The 21,446-nt window shown below is 34.9% G+C and overlaps 1 protein-coding gene across 1 annotated transcript; it reads left to right on the top strand.

Annotated features, from left to right (window-relative positions):
- The first annotated feature begins 592 nt into the window (after nucleotides 1–592).
- On the top strand, nucleotides 593–8,589 carry LOC113858341 (anthranilate phosphoribosyltransferase). Its single transcript, XM_027490939.1, has 10 exons — nucleotides 593–1,087; nucleotides 1,564–2,043; nucleotides 2,137–2,294; nucleotides 2,404–2,487; nucleotides 2,591–2,643; nucleotides 3,645–3,726; nucleotides 4,996–5,103; nucleotides 5,316–5,439; nucleotides 5,951–6,036; nucleotides 8,018–8,589. Exons 1-10 carry the CDS (start codon nucleotides 721–723, stop codon nucleotides 8,237–8,239), a joined length of 1,764 nt encoding a protein of 587 aa, XP_027346740.1. The 5' UTR covers nucleotides 593–720; the 3' UTR covers nucleotides 8,240–8,589.
- Nucleotides 8,590–21,446: the final 12,857 nt, after the last annotated feature.

Below are 21,446 nucleotides of genomic sequence, written 5' to 3'. Positions count from 1 at the left end.
ATAATCATTCAAAAAAAGTATTTCATAGTATGAAACAAAAGATAAGTATAAAAGATTCATGATAATAAAATTTAGTATAAAAAATGACTTATAATGAATACCTTCAAAGATATTGGGTTACATAAAAATATTTTTTATTTTATCTAATCCTATTTTTTCTTTCTTTTAAGGACATACAATTAAATCTTTTTTCTTTTCATAATATATTTCTTGCAGCTTATTTATATTTCTCAGATAGAACCTTAGAAACATGTTAACATTTTTAAAAGTAGTCTAAAACTTTCACATTAATTATTTGTTAGTAACTTGATTTTATTTGCAAACATTAAAATGGAGTAGGCAAAGATTGTGGCAGGAAAACTTGGGATGTTTTTACCTTTCTCCAATAAAAAAAATATAACACAACTTTTAGCATATTTTTTTTTAATACATTTTTAGTTTTTAATTAAATTTTATACTAAAAATTAGTATAATTTTTAATGAATTTTGACTTAAAAATATATTTCAATTATAAATATCTATTTGACTTATAATTTTTTATATTTGCGAGATAGTGCTAGTTTTCCATTTATTTTAAAACTTGCCCAATCAGAACAACTCAGGTTTCGTTCGGTACAAGACATCATCTTCGTAGGCTACCTTCTCTCGCTTGGCGGAACACACGAGGAACCAAGCACCCTCAGCGAGAGAGAGATCACTAACAACGAATACTTGAACGCCATGAAAGTTGTGCTTAATCCCGAACCATTTATCTCCCCACCGAACTCCATTTTCTGCAACCACCGTCGAGACTCCACTTGCTTTCAGCTTCGCCCACTCCCCAAACTCTGCCCCCAACGCTGGATTGGACGAAGCTTCTCTTTGACGCCCAAAGCAACGTTTGATTCAGCCACCATCGAGCAATTCGGAATTCCCGAGTTCGATGTACGGAATCCGGCCTTGTCTTCTTCGTATCGCAGTTCCGCATTGCCGAGGCCCAACCAGACGGTGTTGGAGGCCCAAGCTAGGGTTTGCACCGGACCAACCCAAACTCGTCCCCTCGATGAACACCAAGCCTTCAAGGTCTTCGATACAATTCTAAGATCAGGTTCATCTTTCTTTCATCTCACTTGAATATGTATGTCATTGGTGGATTAAGTACACTTTAAAGAATAAAGTATAATCATAACTAATGATTAGAAAATCAATTTTTAATAATTTGTTTTACGTACATTATATTTTATCACAATCTCAAGTGTTTGACAATTTTTTTTTTTTATAATGATTTTAAGCTATAACTACACTTTATTCTCTAAAGTATACCTCTCATTGTGTAGAAGTTAAATTTGTTATTGGTCAATTGTTTGTAGCTGTAGTGAAATTTGAACACTTCCTTGTTAAATTTGTTAGAACAATTTAAGGGTTTAAGAATGAAAGCCTTGAATCCTATGTTATAGATTATTTTGTTGAAATAATTGTTTTTTTTTTTAATGAATTTGAACTCTTCCTTGTTACTTTTTTTTAAAGAGTTTTTGAAAATAAGAAAAAACCATTTGTTTCTGATCACTTTGTATTTGATCTTAGCTAGGGGAGAACTGAGAGATGAAGAGAAAGTTTCTGAAGCGCAACTTGGGGCATTTTTTGCGGGGATGACAATCCGGGCGAATGCCTTTCCTGAGGCGACGCAATGGAGTGAAGGGGAAACACGTGCAATGAAGACATTCTGGCCGCTTCTGGTTAAAGCCCTTCCACCTGACGTGATATTTGTGGCGGACCCCGAAGGGTTGATGATGGGTGTGGGAAGTTCAATTGGGCCACAGTATGTTGGCAATGGCACCAGCGAGATGCGATTGGTTGGCGCTCTTAGGGAGGTGTTGGCTGGTGGTCATCTTGGATTTGAGGAAGTGCAAGGTGTGTTAAAGGATGTTCTTCCCTTCCAAGAGGGAGGTGAAAAGTCTCAGGGAGTAAGTGAGGCTTTGCTTGCTGCATTTTTAATAGGTCAACGCATGAACCGTGAAACTGACCGTGAATTAAAAGCATACTGTCTTGCATTTGATGATGAAGGTATGAGTTTTAATCTGATTATTCGATTTTGTTCTTTTTAAATTGTCTTCATTAGAATCCCTATTGTTAATATTTTTGTGAGCTGATTCTCAGGTCCCCCTCCTGTTGCTGATGTCAGATCATTGACTCATTATGGTGAACCTTACGATGGTAACACACGATTCTTCAGGAGTACATTATTTGTTGCTGCAGTTAGATCTTGCTATGGAGAATCTTGCTTGCTTCATGGTGTAGACTGGATGGCACCTAAGGTGTGTGGATATTTCTGAGTGTTGCTATCCTTTGACATTTTATCTGCTTTTATATTTCATGTAGAAAGAAATCTTCCATTTCTTTAGTTAACAATTGCTTATTTTTTAGGGGGGTGTAACTGAAGAGCAAATGTTGAAGTTTATGGGGGCAAATATATATTTATCCCCTTTCAAGGCCAAGAAACTTCTAGAGGTCTTTTTGTTTCCTGCAAATATTTTGTAGCAGATAATGGCTTTCTTACTCTCTTCTTTTAGCGACAATATATAATAATATCTTTGTGCTTTCTTCTTTCCAGGATGATGAAGTTGGTTTTGCTTATGTAAGTCAGCGTGAAGCTTGCCCATCTCTGTATGAGCATCTCACCAAACATTATTAGTTTAAGCCTTACTAACTTTGTTACATAGAGGGACTCCTATTGGCAAATGTTTTAATGATTTTCTTTCAGAATTTTAAAATTTTATAAAGAAGTCTTGTCTGGTTACTCATCTAGTTGTAGGCATCTGTAATATTATACTAAATTGTAGGTTCAATTACTCATTCAGTCCCTTTAGACAATTTTATTCTAAATTCTATTTAGCCTCTATTAGTTCAAAAACATTGAAAAAATTTCTATAGTTTTTGGAATAATGCCAGATGCTCAAGTTAGTTATGTTTGCTTCCTCTTGGAGTAAAACTATTAAGGACCAAATGGGGACAATATTACCTTGTCTGAAAATTACAGGGACTATCATGCATTCTTTGAAAATTATAGGGGCTTTATATAAAATGGCTTTGAATCATAGAGACTAACTTGAATTTGAGGAAATATTATACAATGAATAATCAAAATATTTAGATGAGAATAGAAAATGGAAAGAAGGAAAGAGGAAAGAAAGAAAATGGAGAAACTTAAAATAGAAAAGTATGGGTTAAGTGGTGAAGATAATTTGTTTGGATGACAAGAAAGGAACAAAGAAAGAAAATTAAAAGGAAGTTATTTTCCATTATTGCCCAAACTTAAATATTCTATTCCATTATTACCCCTAGTAAATGTGTTTATTATTATGGTATGTCGTCCCTTTTCTTTTTGAAATGTGAGCCAAGGGAAGATTTCTCTGTTTTCTAACATAGAGAAGAAAGCTTTTTACTAGGTCCCCCTCTTAGATTTTTTCTTCCCTTTTTTTTGCCTAACCAAGCAAGGAATTTTTTTTCTTTTCTTCATTTTCTGTCTATCCAAAACAATGGATAAATGAGAAATATAACATAAATTATATTGCTATTTTGGGAAGTGTTTAGTATGGTATGGATGTCTATGAGTGCAACAATACTGTTGGAATGGAGTATAGGTTAAACTATTTTTTTCCCTGCAGCTATTCGTTAATTAGGATAAGGGAGCACATAAAGAAACGCCCTCCGCTTGCAACGACTGAAAAGATTCAGCAATATGTAAAGGTGGGATTAAACTTAGTTTATCTTTTGTTAATTGTTATTGATCTCTCTTAGTTTATTACAAGTGTTTATTTAGATTTTAAGAATTTAAATATGATGGATGTTCAACCCATTTTAGAATGAATCAGTGGTGAGTAAGTGACATATCATTAATGAAATAAATAAAAGTATATTAGGGACTAACAATCAATATGACAATTTTTTTAAAATGAAACTAATAAAAGGTCAAAGAAAATCTCTAATTTTTTACCTCCCCCTTATGCTTATGCTGCCCGATTTCCAACAGAGGATTGCTGATCTGTCAACTTGTTGCATCATGCCTTTGCTTAGGCTGAATGTCATTTGATTTCCTTGCGAAGGAAAATACTATGTACACATACAGTAGTCTGAAGCTACAATAGCAGTTACAGATAGGTAATAAGATATTCTGCTGCAAAAAACTTAGTAACTTAATTTGTATGTAAGTACACGCATACACAACAACAATAGTCTCAGCCCACTATGAGTGATCCAAGTATGAGTTTTGACAAGTTTTACAGATAGAAAAGATAAATTCTGTTAGAGATGTTATCTCTTCAGTAATGTGTAACATGTTACTTTCCTCAATGATAATCCTTGGAAAATATTTGGTCTTGCATGTCTTCTCTTCAAGATAACAAATATTGCTTAATTCCCTGTTGGCACCACCCCACAAACATGAAGGAAAAATTGGTTAACTTAATTGAGGCCTTCTTATGTCTTTACTAGTTCAATCATCTTCAGAAAGTGTATGCCTAATTAGCTGAAGGGAGGGAGAGCTTAATAAGGAGAAAAATATAAATTTTGGTTTTTTCTTTGATTTTTTTATTAGTTTGATTATTTTAAAATTAGAAGTTAGAACATTTATTTTGGAGTTGTTAATATATTTTTTACTTATTTCATTCATGACATGACACTAATCCATTCACCGTTGATCAATTCTAGAAGGGGGTTGATGTTTCATTGTGTTTGCTGTCAATTTTTAAAACCACCATATTCATACAGAAGACTTGATTATTTCTCAACAAATTTTAAATTCATCACTTCTATTTTTAATTTTAGATGTTTCATAATTCATTATTTGTTAAAAATTGCACAAAAATGATTTTGCTGTCATGCTATAATAACATAGATTATTTAGTTGAACATTATATTGTATATTAACAGTAGAATCACTGATATCTTTCTCTTTCATTTTTGTTTGAAAGCAGTCACCAGTTTTTTACACAGTTAAAAGTGTATATTTTTTAACAGGCAAGTGGTAAGGAAGCTATTGTTGCTGGATTTTATCATGAAGGCTATGAAGAGCCATTGTTAATGCTCATGAAAAGAAGGGGTGTACATTCAGGTTTAGTAGTGAAGGTTAGAATTTCACTTTTTAGACATCGCAATCTATAATTTTTCTGATCATTTTTTTTTCATACACTATTGATTGTGCTATAAACTTTTTGTTCTCTTATTAAAATATGTTAAATAATCCTTAGATAATTTATTAATATTGAAATTTGAAAGTTGCTCCACACCTTAGCAAAGGAAGTCACTTCATGTAACCTTTGATTATGCTCATATCATAGGGAGAGGAAGGGGCCCTCTCAATGACTACAAGATTGCGATCAGTTAACACAACTAGGGGACTTCCTGTGAACTATTGTTCTGGGTTCCGTTCTCTTGACATTTCATCCACATCTGAACTTGTTGGTATGTATTTGACATCATTGTACTTCTATCTATTATTTACTTCAATAACTACTCCCTCTGGTTCCATTCCTAAGAAACAACTACGACTATTGTTTTGGTCCAAAATATAAGAAACAAAGATTTATTTTCAGATGAATTAATGTTTCTATACCCTTATTTATTGTGAGATTTGTATTGACAAGACACTTCCCCAATACCCATATAAGTTGGTAGATTCATTCATTTAATGTGAGTTATCAATTTGACCATTTATTACCATGAGTATTTTTTTAAATACATTATAAATTTATGATATATAATTACTTTTTATTGGTCTTGATGAATTAGTTATTTGTTTCTTAAAAAGGATTGGAGGAAGTATTTCATTAGAATGTCTTAGTCTATAATTTTTGTTGTTTACTTTTGTTTTCCTTTCCAATGCTCATTGACAACACTTTCAACCACAACAGTTTCTTATTAGGAAATAGATAATTATGCACTACACATCAAATATTGTTATTTTGTACTGCAGGAGTGACACGTCAAGGTTTTAGTCTTGAGGTCAATGCCAAGGATTATGGTTTCCAACCCACAGACACACCAAGAACTGATAGATCTGTAAAGTTCTCTAGATTATTTGTGTTTTCTTTGCTTGGTCTATCCAATATCTGGAACTTATTAGAAATAAATTAGCAATTCACTGTCTATAATAACTTGTTAAAAACTTTCTTTTGCAGTTGTAGGGTAGCTTTTTCATTAAACAATGTGTTAGGTGAATTAGATAGCTCCCCATTAAAAACACAAAATCCATATTCACGAGTATCATGATATGATAAGAATGGATAAGATAAAAAAGTAAGAGTAGGATAGAATGAGTCTAATAAGCTTTGATCCTATCCAGTATTTGGTGCATATCTCAGATAACTCTCTAAATAGTATTATGATATCCTATTTTGTGTTGTTTTTGTGATCAAGATAATGATGGGATATGATATAAATTATATTAAAATGACAAAATTATCCTTATATGAAAACTTCATTTATTTTAAAAATATATAACTTTTAATATATATATTTTAAACTTTTTTAATATATAATAATTCATTTTCAAGTTATAAAATTCGTGTAGGGTACTTGGTGGTTGTGGCAGTGAAGGGTGCCAAGCAGCAATTGTGGAAGTTGTTGAGTGGTGGTGGAGGATGTTGGGTCACTGGTCACAGTGGCGGCATTAAAAGGTGTTAGTGAGTGTGGTAGTGGTATTTGCGGAAGGTGCATGTGACGGTGAAGGGCATTGAATGGCAATGATGGATGGTGTCAGTTGATAGGGGCAGTGGAAGGTGTCAAATGCTGGCAGAAGTGTCGGATAGTCATAGGAGTGGTGGTGGTGGTGGATGATGTCAGGCTGTGATGACAGTGGAGATAACTAGCAGTGGCAGGGTATGAGACAGTGTCAATGGCGGTAGTGGCATATTGGGTGGTGGTGGCAATGTTGGCGTTAAAAGTTGCCTATTGACAGTGGAGAGAGCAGGGATGAGGGGAAAAACTGTGATCCTATCTTGTTTCTAACCCAACATTCCCCCTCCCTCTTAGGATAAAATTTACACTACACTTATAGGATAGCATAGCCAACAAGATAAGCTTATCCTATCTCATCGACTCACCAAACTATATATTAAAGCAGGATATGATAGCGTATCATATCATGATGCTCTTATCTTGTTTACCAAATGAGTCCTAAGTTTTTTATTCTCATAGGAGAAGAAGCTCCCACAAATATTGATTATATTGAATAGCGTTATGAAAATATCCTTACATGGGTTTTGTTGAGGGCCTTTTGTAGTGAGCTCTACTCAACTTTCAAGCACTATGTTTGAACAATATATTACATAAACTATCCTTACACCTTATTTGTGTACGATGTTTTATCCCTAAACAAATTGATTACCCCTAGTTGTTTTAAACTATATACTTTGATCTTTATTGAAATCTCACATTGATTATATATATGATCAAATAATAGCTTATAAAAGTTAACAATTATCATCTTACAAGCTAGCTTTTGGGATTAAGTTAGTCTTAAGCCCAAATTTAACATATCAGAACTTGTTGTAGATCCAATATTGGGCTACTTTTAACTGAAAAGAAAAAAAAAAAAAAAAAAACCAAAACCTAGCCCTGCAAGTTTTTTCAATGCAGCTTACCTGGTCTGGTGGCTTTCTCCAATGCAATATTAGAAAAAATAATACCAAGCTTATAATTTTCATGCTCTAAATGTTCAATTTTGAGTGTAAGAGAGTGTGTTGACGTCTTACATCGACAGTAGATATGTCCAAATAAGAACTTATAAAAGTTAAAACAATCCTCACCTTACAAGCTAGCTTGTGAGATTGAGTTAGGATTAAGCTCAAGTTCAACAATTTCTTTGCTTTTGGATTCTTTGACTGAAAGCTCATTATTGATGATGTTTTGGAATGCTTACATATCAATGTCATTGAATTATTATGTAATGTAGTATCATCACAGGTAGGAAGCTTGTAACATGTAGACTGAATGCTGAAGGTTTTTAACTGGCATTTTTTTTGTTCTTTTGAAATCTCAGGTCTCAAAGAACATTGAATTGGGTTTAGCAGCTCTCCGGGGTGAAAAAGGACCAGCATATGATCGAATTGTGTTGAATGCTGGAATGGTGGATCACTTGCTTGGCGTTGATGGTGCTGAAGACATATCTGCAGCCCTGGATAGAGCCAGAGAGGCCATTGACAGTGGTAATGCTCTGAAACGACTCCTAAACTATATCAAGGTGTCCCACAAAGTAGGCTGAATTAGTCTGAAGCGGTTGAGCATAGCAAAATACCTTTGGTGTACAATGTGCTGGACACGTAAGGTATTAAAGGGGAAGGAAAAACATAATCTGGGTTCCCCCTTCTTGATCCCAAATAATAGAAGAAATGAAAATAGGAGAGGCTCGAGAGTTTATTCTTTTTACTCAGCAGTTTTGAGGTTTTGATTATGTTTGTATAACAGTTCAACACGCTTGGAAACCACAGATAACTGTATTTTGTAAGGTGGCATACTAATAGTCAATGCTAGATTTATTTTTTGGCATTTTTTTTTATTGAAAGTAAAACATTTGTAAATTTCTCCAAATTGCTAGTTAGAGAAGGTTGTATTTGGATAGAGTAATTTAAAATTTTACATTGTATGTATTTGGATAATAAAGAAAACTATTTTTAAAGTATTATAGAATTTTAATTAGATAATTTTTATGTCGAAGAAAGAATTTTAAATGAAATTTAAAACTTATTTTTCTATGCTTAAAACTTCTTTTTGTATTTATCATTTTTAATTCCTCTCATACTCAACTCATTTGAAACATTACTTTATTATGGATTTCAGATTTTTTAAAATTTTAAATTTCTCTATCTATATAAAATTCAAACCTTTCAAGGTTTATAATAATAATAATAATAATAATAACTCGTGTGAAGGTATTCATAACTTCGCATGTGTTTTGCACAACAGTTTGTAACCTTAGTTAAGCCTAGAATGAGTTAATGAATGTGCTTTCCTGTGATGTCAAGTGCTACTTGGCTGCTGATGTGATCAATAGCTGGATGAGTGGGATAATTTATTTATGATTGAATCTTTAATTTAATTTCTTGGACAGTAAGTGTAAGGTATTTTATTCTTTAAAATTTTCATATTAGTTTTTTTATTTTTATATCTTACAATCACTTTAAATTTTTAACTCACTCATTGTTAACACATAATAATAGAATTATCACATAATAATAGAATGGCAACAATTGATTCGTACCATTGATTGAATAGAAGATGTGTTGTGATATATATTTTTATTTTATTTTAGTTTTGAAGATTGTCAACGTCAAGTATTTTAATATATGAGATTTTAAAAATTTTCATATAGCCATCCTTTTTTACTTTTTCCATTTCTCCGTTGAGATGACTAAGAATGACGTCGTTGGTCGTAGAACATAGTATCTTTGTGGTGAGACAATCCTTCCTGTGTAGTGTATTTGAGAAACTCTTGCCAAGAGCCTGAACTTGTCCTCGTCGATTCATAGACGCTAAAATAGTCTTTAAGAATCGTCCAACAGGAGAACTGTGATTGGTGAGGGTGATGATGACGAAGGCGAAGGAGGTGGAAAGAAAGTGTTCAATTTCATTGTCTTCATGATTTGCACAAAACGGCGTTATCTATGCCTTCCTCTTCTTTGTCCTCCAGCATTTTGTTGTCATCGTCGAGACCTTCAGGGAAAATGACTTAATTTTGGTGGGATGTTATGGGATTTGGTTAGGCGAATGACGGAGTACTCCTCTCACAGGGTTTATTTTGTTAGAGTCACTTCACTTAATGGGAAGAATGAGAATGAGAATTTGTGAGGTGGCTTAGGTAAGGGACCAAATAAGTTGGCCAGAAAGGGTGGTGGTTTATGGCCATCTGAACTTTCAATGATGGTGGTTTCCAATAGATGGTAGTTTTCGGTGATGGTGATTTTGGGTGATGATTGTGTTAAGAAAGAATGAAGGATAAATAAAATATTTTAAAATTCCAAAGATTAAAACAATAAAAAAATACAAAACACACTATTTACGACATTATTTTTGTCATACTGTATATATCAGATTGTTCTATTATTGTGTATTGTGTGTGACTGAAGCACTAAAATTGCTGATAAAGACAAAAGTCATGAACTAAGGTGAATTTTTTTTAAATCTTATAGATTAAAATGCTTGATGCTAACAATTTGAGAATTGAGAGTTTAGTTATGTATTTACATAAAGCTAAGTCCCCTAAACTACCTTCTCTTTTGAATTGGGAAAATTGTATTATTGAATTTTTGGAGTAATTAAATTAACATTTATAAATTGACTTTTAATACTTTGATTATTGAGATAAAATGTAATTCAATTTTTAATTGAAAGACATTTTTGTAAATACCTAATGAAGTTATGCTTACATTTTGTTCTTCACTTAATCCTTCTATATCAGTTTTTTAACTTATGTAGATATAGATGATGTAGCAAGTAAAAATATTTTACATCAGTTAACAATCGATGTAGATTCATTTTCTAAACAATCGATGTAAAATATATACATTTTTCTTTAGTTCCATTAACAATCAATGTAGAAAATTTTAAATTTATATATCAGTTATGACACAACCGATGTAGAAAGTATTTACATTATATCCTAAAACTTAAAAGACAGATATAATTTAGACACAGTTCCAGAATATACACATTTCAATTATAACCAAATAATATTTTGTACAAATAAATAATTTTATATAATGTAAAAAGAATGGTTTACAATATTTATAAAGACTTCAAGAAATCCTAATATCTAAAATAAAATTTATCCAACGTCTTCAAATGTTATTAAACTCCCTTTTAGGTATTGGATCAATATCTTTCAATATCTACAAGTTCCAATTATAAAAAAAAATTAACTTTAAATACTATAATAATATAAGTAACATGTGTGTGTGTTTATAATAATAAATATACTTATCAAAGCCCACAAATCAATAATAGTTATTGTGATGATAGTCAACAATGTCTTATTACATAATATCTATACTCATAATTTCACTTTTGTTTGTGTGACTAGAAGAAAAATAACAATACTTGAATATTAGACCTAATAAGTAACTTAAAAAGGAATTGAACAAAAAATTGTCCAAAACTACACATACGCAAATTCATCTAGACTTTTTTCTTGTGACATGCATACCTTCTCACACATTGCATGCTTCCATACATTTATATATGATGAAGTTACCATAAGAGTTAGGTGACTAATTGATATATATGATATGTAAATCAATTTATATCAAGTATTAATATACTTACACATTAATAATGACTTTTATTTCTTTCTTGGACTTATTTCACAATGAACAGAGGAAGACAACTTTGTTAGATTTGGGACAAAGTGTTCAAAATTGTAAATGACTCCTACAAAAATGGCCATTAGGAAAAGTAAAACTAATTATTTGAAAAGGCTAATTAAGAAAAACTTACCCATAATGATATGGTTCATGTGATACCCTTAATTTATTATTCCATTTGTATAATAATTTATAACAAAGAAGGAAAATAAAGTGAATTATTTTATACTTATAGCGTGAAAATTTACGAAAAAAATTAAACTTTCACTTTTATTATTCAATTTGTGAAATTACAAAAGTATTCAAAACAAGATGAGATAAATATTTACGATTACATTATAACTTGCAAAATAAATTTACACTTGAATAGTAAGAAAATATACATGTGATAACTTTCATTCAAATACAAAAGTTTAATATTTACAAATCATAACCCCAAAATACATTAGGACTTTATTTACATAATTACAAAATCAAAATAATCTAAATTCTAATGAACAGTCTATCTCCACACCAATAACCTGGAAGATATGATCCTAGTCGTTATTCGCAAACCAACCCTCTATCTTTTCTAACTCTCCCAGTGTCAGGTTCTCATCATAAAAATCTCCACCATTTGCAATAACCTCTGTACTAATTAATTTCTCTCTAGTAAAATTGGTTGGTCTTTGATCAATTGGATTTTTATAATATTATTTTATCTAATTTCTAGCTCATTAATCCTCTTTTGTGCCTAATTGGTTGAATTAGATCATTTTATGATGTTTGGATTCTATTTGGGCTTTATTTAATTTTTCTAGTATTTGACAAATTCTGATACTGTTTTGGTTTCTGAACTATATCTTGAGTTGTAGAACTCCTTTCATTTTGATTCTTAATATGTAGGAAAGCTAAGAGAAAGGTTCACAATTGCTATGAAGAGGTCAGAAACCAATTCTGATGATAAGAAGCTGAAACTGGGCCTGGAAAAAGTCGAAACGCTGCAGTCGTGGATCCTGAGCAAGGTGCAGTATTTGAGCCATATCTCAGTCCACAGATGTCCGATTAAGCCCATTCCAGTGGCGTTTTGAAGCTAACATCCAAGGCTACAATTGTCCTTCAGGTCATGAACCAAAAAGAGGCCGTTTTCATAGCCGAAAAAAGGGAACAAAGTGACGAACGGAATTTTGAATTTTAAGTTTTTTTTTTTTGGCTCCTCACTTTTCTTCTTCCTCTCTCTTCTCCCTGTTTTCGTTTTTTTTCCCCTTTCATGAATTGTTTCCCTCCATCCATGGAGGCTTAGATTCTCATCTAATTCAAGGATTAAAAGAGACGTGACACTCTTAAGGATTGATTGATTGCACATTGGCATAAATTCAATAACAATTTTGGGTTTCATCTATTCCTTATTCTCTCCCTTTTGCTAATTATATTTTTGAATTGAAGTTATTCGTTTGGATTGATGATTATGCATGTGATTGATTACGTATTATTCGATTGATGTATGTAATTGAGTTTTAAGGAACATGAATTGGATTTTCAGGTTTGAAAACTACGATTAACGGCATTAGTAAATTAAATTGGTACAATTCAATTAGGTTCTAGAGTTTTCTAAATTTTAATTAATTATGTGCTAATCGAATGCATGAAGGTCTTCATGTGAATGCTGAGTTCGAATTTAGGTTTCATTCAGATTCATTGTTAGTTACCGAATTGTTTGTTGATGTACTCTCTTAAAAATCCAGTGATAGAGTAGTCATTTTTCTTCTTAATTCTTGGATTGGAATTTCAATTTCTGTTCACTCTTTATTCTAATTATAATTAAGTGCGTTTTTGTTTCCTTTATAAACAAACTCCACCCGTCTTATACACTCTCCAAATAGATTAATTTGCCATTGTGATTCTTTGAGAAACGACCCTAGTTGCTTACCCCGTACTATAGTAATTAGGTTTTTTTTGACCCGTGTACAACCTCGTGTCAGTCTTCTAAAAAGGTCGTGATCATAGAAGGTATACACAAAATTTACAACACCTGATGTCTGAACTATCTCTCTACATATGTATAGGCTAAGGGTGTGATGGATCCTATTGTAAATAGGGTAATCAAAAGGACTGTTATATCCTATAGTTATCTCTAAGGTGAAAACAACATCATACACATCCACACTAGCTACTACAAATTTATAGTGGCAAACTCGTTGTCATTCCTTAAATACATAGTTTAGTATACTTTCTACAAGCTACTCAATTAATCTAATGAGTTTCTGAGCAGTAGTCATCTTTATTTCTTGAAAATATTAGTTAGGATGAGTTCTTTCCTCACCACCAAAACATAAACAAAATAACAAATTTGAACTTTCACAACATCAAACACAATAATAGTCAATATCATAATTCATGTATATTAATTATGTAACATAATTCGTCACTTTATCATATACGCACTTCCTTGTGCACAGTGATCACAGTCCAACATTGCCTCTTACATTCTATGAGGTCTTACACATATAGGTAAATAGTTATTGGTAAGCCCATGCACATGGATATAACATACACATTATCAGGCCCTTTGGCAAAAGTATAGTCAGAAGTCTAGTTTTATGCATAACCACTACGAATAACATTCACCACCCTCATTTTAGATTTTCTAAATTGTCTATAAATTTTATACTCTCAGTGTATCTCTTTAATCATTCACACTAATTTTTTTCATCACCACTACTAATAATACACCTTTCTTTATTCATTTCTTATCATTCAGTGTAACAAATAGTGTCTAAGACTAGACACATCTGGAGTTAGTCCAAATTGTGTATTTAAAGGAAAAATACATTTTTGTCAATCAAAATCAACCAAGCATTCACCATCAACTTTATCAAATAGTAAAACTCTCATTTAAACATATATTTATGAAGTAAAGAAGCACACTATTACATTTTCATAAGCACAAAATATATACAATCTTTTATCAATGGGATAAAGCTCTCCTTATCTCAAAGAGATGATTTGTGAAGAGTTTTGTTGAAGAAATAGTTCAAAGATCAAGTTCTTCCTATATATTACAGAGTGAAGCACTTTTGAGAAAGGGGAAAAATAGAGAAATAGAAGTGAGTTAGAGAAGAAGCTTACTTAAGGTCGAGTGGAACAAATGTCCAAGTTCAAATTCAAAGGTAGTTGGGAGTGATGTAACATATTTTAGGTTTACATTTATAGTTTTATTTTAATTAATAAACACTTTTTATATGCTTTATTTTTATATTTTTTACCATTTTCTACTTATTTGAATAAATTGGACTTATTACAAATAAATGCTTTAATTTTGTATTTTCGGTTATTCTGACCTTTGACTACTATTTTGGCCATAACTTTTTATATAAATATTATTTTTGGCTGATTCTAGTTGCATTGGATTCTACACATCTAGGGCTTTAAAATGCATATATAGATTGCTATATTTGGAGCTGCTTTCAATTTTTTATGATTTTTTTGAATTTGAAATAGATTTGTTGAATATTTTTGCAAGATTGCATTTGGACCCTTGTTATTTAATAATTATATTTGGGCTTTTAGATATTATTGAGGCTCAAATTTTAGCTACTTAATTTACCCTAATCAGAATCTATAAATAGACTAATAAGGTTCTAAATTAGGGTATGAGATGATTAAACACTTTGAGATTTTTGAGACTTGACCGAAATAAGAATCCTTGTTTTTACTTTTGCTTGAACTCTCTCATTCTTTTCTCATACTTTCATGGGTTAAGTGCTTCGATGGAAGGCTAAATCTCTTGTTCAATCTGCAGAATCCAAACGTTGTAATTCTAACTTGAGTTCTGCGCTAAATTGCTCCGAGTTTGTTCTTTTTTTCTCTCTAATCTCAAAATTGTGTATTGAGATTGTGATTAACTTTTTTGTTTTAGAATTCAAATTAGGACTCGATTGATGCTCTAATTTGATAATTAATGCAGATTAGGTTAAATTATTATTTGATTTAATTCATAACTTTATTCAATTAGGTTATTCAATTGAATTAATAATTGAGTTGAGTGATTATTCAAATGCGGATTTAAATATTTAGATACTATGATAGCCAAAATTACACACATTTAGTATTTTGTGGGTTGATGTTTCCTAATTCATTTTTACTCAATTTTATTCTGTTCGTAATTCAATTTGATTAATTTGCAATTTTTAAAACCCCAAAAACCTTATTTGTATTATTTTAAAAGAAAACCTAAAATTGAATTTGACTGAAAATGTGTCTCCGTGAATCAACTTAGGTTTGGCTCTATACTATAAAATCTTTAAAAAAACTTAGTTGTTTTGATAGTGACTCGACATCGTCTATCAGGGAGTTCAAGGAAGTTTTCTTTGAGAAAGGGACGAGAGAGAACAGAAATAAAAGTGAGAAGTATTTGATTGGCTTGTAATGCAATTTTTTAAAATAGTAAATTCCTTAAATACCCTTTTTGCCTGTGACTTCTTGCTTGGTTGAACAGGTTCTCGCTTGAGCAAGACGCATTCTCGCCTGAGCGAGAACACCAAACAAACATTTTACTCAATTTTCTAGTAATCTCACCTGAGAAAGATGTCTTCTCGCCTAAGTGAGACCTAGTTTAGAGGGACTCCTCATTTTTCCTATGCCTTCTCACTTAAGCAAGAAAACAATTTGGGCAATATTATCCATTCTCACATGGGTGAGACTTGTAACACCTTATTTTCAATATTCATTAAATAATAATTTCACAATTTCGGGATAATAAAAGTTTCATTTCAAATAAAGTTCTCAACCCATGGTTTCATCAAATATTTCAAAATAAGAAAAAGGGGTTACAATCTGCAGGACCCTTTTTAAATACATTATTTTCAAATTTATATCCTAGTCTTATAGCAGTTCCATCCACCCCTTTCACTGAGTTCGGTGTTGATCGTCTTGGTTACCTGAAAAATGAATATAAGGGTGAGTACTCTACACTATCCAAAAACACACAGTCAGCATAGAGTCTCACCTCCAGCATATTTCCAATGCATTAAACAAATACAATCACATGGAGCATTTCACATCCATAAGTACAAGTCATAAACCCATGCACATGCACCCTGATTTCTGCAGCGAGGTTCTCTCGCTGCAACAACACGCCCTCACACTGCAGCGAAAATATCAAACGAAAGTGCACCCTGGTTTCTGCAGAATCTCGCTACAGCGAGACCCTCTTGCTACAGCGAGACTGCACCCAGAAACGCACCCCAAATTGTCGCTCTATCGCTACAGCAAGACATCTCTCGCTACAGCGAGAATGTGACAGTTTAAGTCCTTCCTCCTAGGGTCCTCTCGCTGCAGTGAGAACAGCCCAGAATTACACTCTGCATTTAGGCACTTAGCCTATTTTCAGCACAACCAATCATGCATACACATATATATATACACATATCCACAACATATATCCAAAAATACACATATATATGCATTTATATTTATATAAATAACAATAATTAATATTACCGAAATTCGAGGCATTACAACTCTCCCCACCTTTAAGAAATTTTGTCTCCAAAATTCAACTAAACATATACAGTTACAAGAACAATTCCAGATACAATTCTCTCATTCCACTCTCTGTTTCCTATGTGGCATTTCCCTCATCACTCGAGCTCCATATTATCTTCACCAATGATATCTCTTTACCCCTCAGCTATTTAACATGGTGATCCGTAATTCTCACTGGGTACACATCATACGACAAGTCTTCTCTTACTTGAACTGGGTCAAGATCAATCACATGAGAATGATCTGACACATATTACCTAAGCTGTGACACATGGAACACCGGATGTAGATTCGAGAGATTCGAAGGCAATGCTATCCGATATGCAGCAGGACCAATTCTACTCAGCACTTCAAATGGTCCAATGAACTTAGGAGATAGCTTCCGGGATTTCAAGGCTCTCCCAACTCCGGTCACAGGTGAGACCTTCAGAAACATATGGTCCCCCACCTGGAACTCCAACAACTTCCTCCTTTTGTCATGATAACTCTTTTGGCGGTCTTGGGAAGCTTTCATCTTCTCTCTGATCATTTTGACCTGCTCATTCTGCCTTTGGATCATATCCGATGCACACAGAGTCACCTCTCTAGTTTCATACCAACACAACGGGGTTCTGCACCTCCGCCCATACAAGGCCTCAAATGGTGTCATTCCAATGTTAGCATGGTAATTGTTATTGTACGTGAATTCCACTAGCGGCAAGCACTCTTACCAAGTTCCCTACTGCTCGAGCACATAAGCCTTTAACAAGTCTTCCAGGGACCGGATGATCCGCTCAGTCTGACCGTCAGTCTGTGGGTGATAAGCCTAACTCAGTCTCAACTTGGTCTCCAACGCCCGTTGCAGGCTTTCCCAAAACCTTGAGGTAAACCTTGGGTCTCTATCTGACACCACACTAGTCGGTACTTCATGCAGCCTAACTATCTCTCGTACATACAACTCCGCAAGTCGCTCCAATTTATACTTCATGTTGATCAGAAGAAAGTGTGTAGCTTTAGTCAATCGATCCACTATCACCCAGGTGGCATCATGATTGTTCCTGGTCTTAGGCAACCTAGAAATAAAGTCCATGGAGACACTATCCCATTTCCACTCAGGGATCTCCAACGGTTTCAACAACCCGGGTGGATGCTGGTGCTCTACCTTCGCCTTCTGAAAAGTTAGGCATTTAGCCACATATTCAGCCACGTCCCTCTTCATTCCATTCCACCAAAAACTCTTCCAGAGATTCTGATACATTTTAGTTGCACCAGGGTGAAAATGCATCCTGCTCTTATGCGTTTCCTCAAGCACCATCTGTCTCAGCTCATCCATTTGAGGAATGCACACTCGGTTCCGAAATTTAATTACCCAGTTCTCATCACAGTGGAATTCCAAGTCCTTTTCCTCACCTCTCTGTCTTATCATCTTTTGCAGGAAAGCATCTCCCTGCTGAGCATTTTAGACGTACACCAAAAAGTCGTTATGAATCGTCGTTGCTTTGAGATATAAGCTCCCCAGTCTCACTTCCATGGCCAAGTTCATGTCTCAAAATTCCTCAATCAACTCTATCTCTTTCACCATCATTGCTGCCACGCCCAATGATTTCTAGCTCAGAGTGTCGGCCACCACATTTGCCTTGCCGGGGTGGTAAGACAACGTGAAGTCATAGTCCTTGAGGAACTCCATCCATCTCCTCTGCCGCATGTTCAGCTCCTTCTAGTCAAATAGGTATTTCAAACTTTTGTGGTCACTGAATACCTCAAACCTCGCTCCATACAGGTAGTGCCTCCATACGTTAAGAGCCAAAACCACCGCGACTAACTCCAGATCGTGAGTTGGATAGTTGACTTCATGCGGGCGCAACTGCCTTGAGACATAGGCAACCACTCGCCGTCTTGCATCAAGACACAACCAAGTCCTTGTCCAGATGCATCACAATACACATCAAACTTTCATTCCGGGTCAGGTAGAGCCAACACCAGTGCTGAGATCAATCTTATCTTCAGCTCCAAGAAACTAGTTTCACACCCCTTGGTCCACTTGAGTCAGCTTCCTTAAGGGCAACGCTATCTTGGAAAACCCCTCAATGAATTTCCTATAATAGCCCGCCAATCCGAGGAAATTGCGTACCTCTATCACATTCGTTGGCCTCAGCCACTGCTTCCACTTTTGCAGGGTCTACCATGATTCCTTCCTTCGATACCACATGCCCCAAAAACTGAATTTTCGACAACCAAAATTCACACTTAGAGAATTTCACATACAACTGCCTCTCCCTCAAAATTTGCAGGACAATCCTCAAGTGCTTGACATACTCTTTTTGAGTCTTTGAATAGATGAGGATGTCGTCAATGAACACTACCACAAACTTATCCAAAAACTCGTGGAAGATCCTATTCATGTAGTCCATGAACACTGCAGGCGCGTTGATCACCCTAAACGGCATCACCAAATACTCATAGTGACCATACTGCATTCTGAACGCCGTCTTAGGTACATCTGCATCCTTCACTCGAATTTAATGGTACCCCAACCTCAGGTCAATCTTTGAGAACACTACTGCTCCTCTTAATTGGTTCATCAAATCATTGATCCTCGGAAGTGGATACTTGTTCTTGACCGTCACCTTATTCAACTGCTGATAATCTACACACATCCTCATGCTTCCATCCTTCTTCTTCACCAAGAGCACTGGTGCTCCCCACGGTGACACACTCAGTCTCACAAACCGTTTCTGCAATAGGTCTTCTACTTGCTTCTTGACCTCTGCCAACTCCACTAGTGACATCTTGTAAGGCGCCACAGAAATTGGGCTTGCTCTCGGAATGAGGTCGATAACAAACTCTATTTTCCTCTCAAGCGGTAGCTCAGAAATATCCTCGGGAAAAACCTCCAAGAAATCCCTTACCACCGGAATATACTCCAGCTCCACCACACTTTCGGTTCCCATTGAGAACATAACCATGAAAGCCTTGACGTTTACTGTGTTCTCCCACGCTCCCTAGCTCATAAGCCTTAGAACCTCTGCCATTGTCGCACAGAAGATCAAAGTCTTCTCCCTACAATCCAGCAGCCCATGGTTAGAAGCAAGCCAGAATAACATCCAGCTGAGAAAGAGGTAAACAAATTAAGTTCACCTCAAATTTCCTACTGTGTACCATTATCGAACACCCCAAGCATACCCACGATGTCACAATCGGCTTACCCGTAGGGGTAGTCACCACAACATTACACAGCAATTCAATCACATACAAATTCAGACTCTTCACACAGTTCATAGATATAAAGGAGTACATAGCACCCGAATCAAATAGCACATCAAGCAATCGACCCTTAATAATGCATTTACCTCGGATCAGCTCCTCTGATTGTGAAGCCTCGCCCCACTCATAGCAAAGACTCTACCAGGAATGCTTGGCTTCTGCCTCATACTTGGCCTCGTACTTCCTCTTGATTTCGGCCTCTAAGACGCACTTGCACTACCGCTTCTTTTAGCGGCCCAACACTCAATGGCAACGTGCCCTGACTTCCCATAGTTGCTGCAAGTTATCCTCTGTTGTGGGCAATCCCTCACCATGTGTGGCCCTCCACACCTAAAGCACTTGAGCGGCCCTCTAAAAGAGCTTGATCCTGAACCACTCCCACTGCTCTTCTATTGAGATAAACTCCCTCGAGACTCAGATTTGTTTGATCCTGAGTATAGTCCCCTTGAGAACCTAGGCGATCTTCTATCTTGCCTCACTGAGCCGGCTCCCCTTGTGTCCACCGTCTTCCCTCTTGAGTTAGCTTCAAAGATTCTACTCTTGCTCGCCAACGTGGGCAAATCTGTCAGCTGAAACACACTGACCGCAGCTTGGATGTCTAGCCTCAATTCATGCTCAAACTGAGCACATAGATCCTCCTCTCCGTCACCATGCTGATAATAAGGCCAGTACTTCATTAGCTTCTGGAACTTTGCTGCATATTCTCCCACAGTCATACTTCCTTACTTCAATTCAAGGAACTCCCTAGCTTTCTGCTTCCTTAGGTCCCGAGGAAAGTAGTTCCCTATGAAGATTGTCTTGAATGCTTCCCACTGGATGTAGCCATCCTCCTGTGGCAGAGTTTGACCAGCAAACCTTCACCAATCCTCAGCATCCCCACATTACAAATAGGTGGCATAAGCAACTTTGTTCTCCTCATGGCACCCTATTGCATTGAAGATCTTCTCCACATCGGCCACCCACCTTTGGGCCCTTTCTAGATTGAATCCACCCTTAAACCTTGGAGGATCGTGCCTGGTAAAGGCAGACAACCCTCAGTACTTAGCCGGCTCTCCACCTTGATTGTGCACTACGGCTTCCAAATTTTGAGCCATGTGTTCCATGAGGTCATTAGTGCCTCTAGCTCCTCTACCTCCACCTCTACCTCTACCTTTACCAGACATATTCAATCTAGCTACAACAAGTCAGCAATCACATTCCAATACATTAGGTCAATTTATACATTATAATTCAGGCAAACAAAACAATCAACACTTATCTTGGACGCTTCAGCCCAATACCCCAGTCCGGTTTGGATGAACTGCTCTGATACCAAAATTGTAACACCTTATTTTCAATATTCAT

This window comes from Abrus precatorius, unplaced genomic scaffold (genome assembly GCF_003935025.1).
Source record: "Abrus precatorius isolate BTA unplaced genomic scaffold, Abrus_2018 Scaffold2, whole genome shotgun sequence".
NCBI classification, from domain to species: Eukaryota; Viridiplantae; Streptophyta; class Magnoliopsida; order Fabales; family Fabaceae; genus Abrus; species Abrus precatorius.
The sequence above is the reverse complement of the archived record's forward strand: the minus strand, read 5'-3'. Positions and strand labels throughout refer to the sequence as shown.